The sequence below is a fragment of the Sapajus apella genome, unplaced genomic scaffold, assembly GCF_009761245.1.
Source record: "Sapajus apella isolate SASKATOON/1434 unplaced genomic scaffold, GSC_monkey_1.0 scaffold201, whole genome shotgun sequence".
Taxonomy (NCBI): Eukaryota; Metazoa; Chordata; class Mammalia; order Primates; family Cebidae; genus Sapajus; species Sapajus apella.
This window is the reverse complement of record NW_022437141.1, coordinates 362,300-365,973: the sequence shown is the minus strand read 5'-3', so window position 1 is coordinate 365,973 and position 3,674 is coordinate 362,300. Positions and strand designations below refer to the sequence as shown.

Below are 3,674 nucleotides of genomic sequence, written 5' to 3'. Positions count from 1 at the left end.
CACACACACACACACACACATACACACACACGCACACACACACCCTGTTCTCAGAGGCCGTTGTAAGGGAGAGGGCAGGCTACACACACAACACACACACACACACACAGGCTACACACACACACACACACACCCCTGTGGCACCCTGTACTTCATTCTCATTGGCCCTTGTCATGCCGGATGGTAGGTGCTTCCTTGCTCATCTCTTTGGTGTCCGCGATGGTGAGAGCGGCAGGTTCTAAGATTCAGTGAACACTTGGTAAAGGAGTCAGTGGCCATGGAAATCATTTAGGGGGGAAAAAAGAAGGTTCTAAAGTGTATAGGAAAAGGCATAAATTCAATACAAGTTGGGGAATTAGCACCTAGGTAAGACTAAAGGGTCTGGCTTTCAGCTTTTTAGGCTCAAAATTTTTTTCTTTGCTGGGCGCGGTGGCTCAAGCCTGTAATCCCAGCACTTTGGGAGGCCGAGGCGGGTGGATCACGAGGTCAAGAGATCGAGACCATCCTGGTCAACATGGTGAAACCCCGTCTCCACTAAAAATACAAAAAAATTAGCTGGGCATGGTGGCGTGTGCCTGTAATCCCAGCTACTCAGGAGGCTGAGGCAGGAGAATTGCCTGAACCCAGGAGGCGGAGGTTGCGGTGAGCCGAGATCGCGCCATTGCACTCCAGCCTGGGTAACATGAGTGAAACTCCATCTCAAAAAAAAAAAAAAAAAATTTTTTCTTTTTAATATACATAGCTGTCAGTTGGAAGCAGATCGACTTAAACAAATTCAGAAGAGCTACTTTACGAATAACCAAATGGTGGGTTTTGGCCAGGTGCAGTGGCTCATGCCTGTAATCCTAGCATTTTGGGAGGCTGAAGCAGGAGGATCACTTCAGTCTAGGAGTTTGACACCAGCCTGGGCAACATTGAGACCTCATCTCTATGAAAAATTTAAAAACCAAATTAGTTAGGCATGGTCGTACATGCCTGTAAGTCCCAGCCACTCAAGAGGCTTAGGTGGGAGGATCATTGGGGCCTAGGACATTGAGGCTGTAGTGAGCCAAGGTTATGCCACTGCATTCTACCCTGGGCAACAGAACAAGACCCTGTTGCACCTGGTCATGAGTTTCCTAACCAGGGAAGAAAAGTATGACCACTATCCAAGCAAACCTGTTGGGGAGCCTGATTACCAGTAGAGCAGGCTGCTTCCCTACTGTGTGTCCCTGCACTTGCCAGATTTTGACCCTTAGCATGTGGATCATAATTCGTTTATTTACTTTTTCCCCAGAAGATGTTATGTCTTGTGAGGACAGGAACTTGGTCCTTTTTCCTGCTGTACACTTTTTTTTTTTACTGTCAGATTGAAATTTAATAAGCTTTGAAGTGAAGCAGATAGCTCTGTTGATAATGCTTTATAGGTTTGCAACAAAACAAAACGAGGCTTAGTGGTATGTCTTGGCACTATTTAGATAAAGACGTAGCATGGTCACTGAGTCACTGGTGCCCTGTTGGTGCTCAGTTATGTGTCTAATGGAAGAGGGTGAGATGGTCACTGCCAACGGTGGTATTGTCCACTGTGGCCTCATGAATCCCTTTCCACCACACTTGCCCCACAGATTCATTCTGGGAAGGCCTAGAGCTGCCTGTTACATGTTAGAATTAAATGTTAGAGGGCCGAGGCAGGTGGATCACTTGAGTCCAGGAGTTTGAGACCAGCCTGGCCAACATGGTAAAACCCCATCTCTACTGAAAAAAAAAAAAAAAAAAAAACTACACACACACACAAATTAGCCGGTGTGGCGATGGGCACCTGTAATTCCAGCCACTAGGGAAGCTGAAGCAGGAGAATCACTTGAACTGGGGAAGTGAAGGTTGCAGTGGGCCAAGATCACACCATTGTACTCCAGCCTAGGCAACAGAGTGGGACTCTGTCTCAAAAAAAAAAAAAAAAAAATTTGGGATCAGGAGTCTGAAAGTCAGTAAAAGCAAGAATTGCATGCCAAGTCTATTCAGAGCCCTTTGCTAGGAACACTGTTACTGAGTTGGTCCCTTTTGAAGACTCAGTTTTCGAAAATGCACTAAACATAACATTCTTCCCAGTGTAAACACGAGTGAGCTCATTGTAGAACCGAAATCCCAAGGGCCAGAATTCAGTGGTGAATCTCTGCATTTGTGAGTCCAGCTGAACTGTGAATAGGAATGAGGGCTGTGTCTTTGGAGCACTCCCACAGAGGAGGGGCATCTGCTGTAAAGGGAGGGGATGTTGTGTCAGGGTGACTTCCCGGCAGCACGGTGTAGACTTGGTGATTCAGCCCAAAGGCACTCGCAGGACTCCAGACACTGAGGGCCTGAGCTGGCAGTCGCAGTTTACCGGCTCACACTGCTGAAAGCCAAGGCTGGCAGGGCCACGATTGAGCCTGGCGCCTAGAAGGCATCATCTGGTTCAGAAATGGGCCCAGTACATTGTTGTTGCTGTTGACACAAAAGCAGCCTTGTTGTGACTCCTTACAAACCCATCCAGCTTGATGGGCCTGGGCCAGGGCCCTGACAGCACTCTTTACACTAACCAGGAGGCAGGAAGCCAAATTAGTAAAGATAAATGTTTGTCATTCAGTGACCCAAGAGAGATTTAAATGGATTTCCAAAACACAAACCACCTTGGATCCCAGTGATTGTCCTGAGGTTTTGCCATGAATTGGCCCTCAGTTAGGGTCTAAGGGTAGCTGGAAAGATGGTTTACAGTTGCCAAGCACAGAATGTTCTTCAGATGGAAGGCTCTTAGGGACAGGAGGAATTTGCTCTGGTTGAGTTTTGAGCTGAGCCCTTTGCTGCCCCGAGGGGGCAAAGGGTGAGGCTCACGCTGTGCTCTTCTTTCAGGTGAAGTGGTGAACACCCATGGCCCCGTGGAGCCTGACAAGGACAACATCCGCCAGGAGCCCTACACCCTGCCTCAGGGCTTCACCTGGGATGCCTTGGACCTGGGTGACCGCGGTGTGGTGAGTGGGCCCTTAGAAGGTTGCACTGTGGGTAGGATACCACTTTCACAGTGAGCCCTGCAGTCTTACGGAGATCACCACGCCTACTCGAGCCCTAGAGAGCCAAGCCAAGGAGGTCTGAACAGACCCCCATCTGTAACTTCCTGGGTCATGCCCAAGGCTCCACATAAATAGCTCTTAGCTTTTCTGGCAGGTTGAGTTAACCTCTGTAGCTCCCCAAGGTGGATACCTGTTTTTCATTTATTCTTGTTTGTTCATTCCTTGTTTTCTTTCTAGTCTGTCTCCTGACTGATGAGCTGGGGCTGCTAAATGAGGGTCTGTCCTCCCCTTTCCACCCCAGTCTCCCAGAGCCCCTTGTTTTGACCAGAGGGATTTGTTTCCCTTGTAAAGAATGACGAAAAATGTCGCCAGGCACGGTGGCTCATGCCCATAATCCCAGCACTTTGGGAGGTCTAAGTGGGCGTGAGGTCAGGAGTTCAAGACCAGTCTGGCCAACATAGTGAAACTCCGTCTCTACTAAAAATGCAAAAAGTTAACTAGGTGTGGTGGTGTGTGCCTGTAATCCCAGCTACTTGGGAGGCTGAGGCAGGAGAATCATGTCAACCCAGGAGGCAGAGGTTGCAGTGAGCCGAGAGATCACACCATTGCACTCCAGCCTGGGCAACAGTGCAAGACTCCATCTCAAAAAAA

The 3,674-nt window shown here is 48.7% G+C and overlaps 1 protein-coding gene across 2 annotated transcripts in view; it reads left to right on the top strand.

Moving 5' to 3' along the window:
• Positions 1-3,674, top strand: part of NMT1 (N-myristoyltransferase 1) — a 46,209-nt gene that overhangs the window by 29,720 nt on the left and 12,815 nt on the right. For both annotated transcript variants that reach the window (XM_032269967.1, XM_032269968.1), the window contains exon 4: positions 2,866-2,984. In XM_032269967.1, coding sequence (XP_032125858.1) covers positions 2,866-2,984 — 119 coding nt within the window. The remainder of the gene's footprint in view (positions 1-2,865; positions 2,985-3,674) is intronic.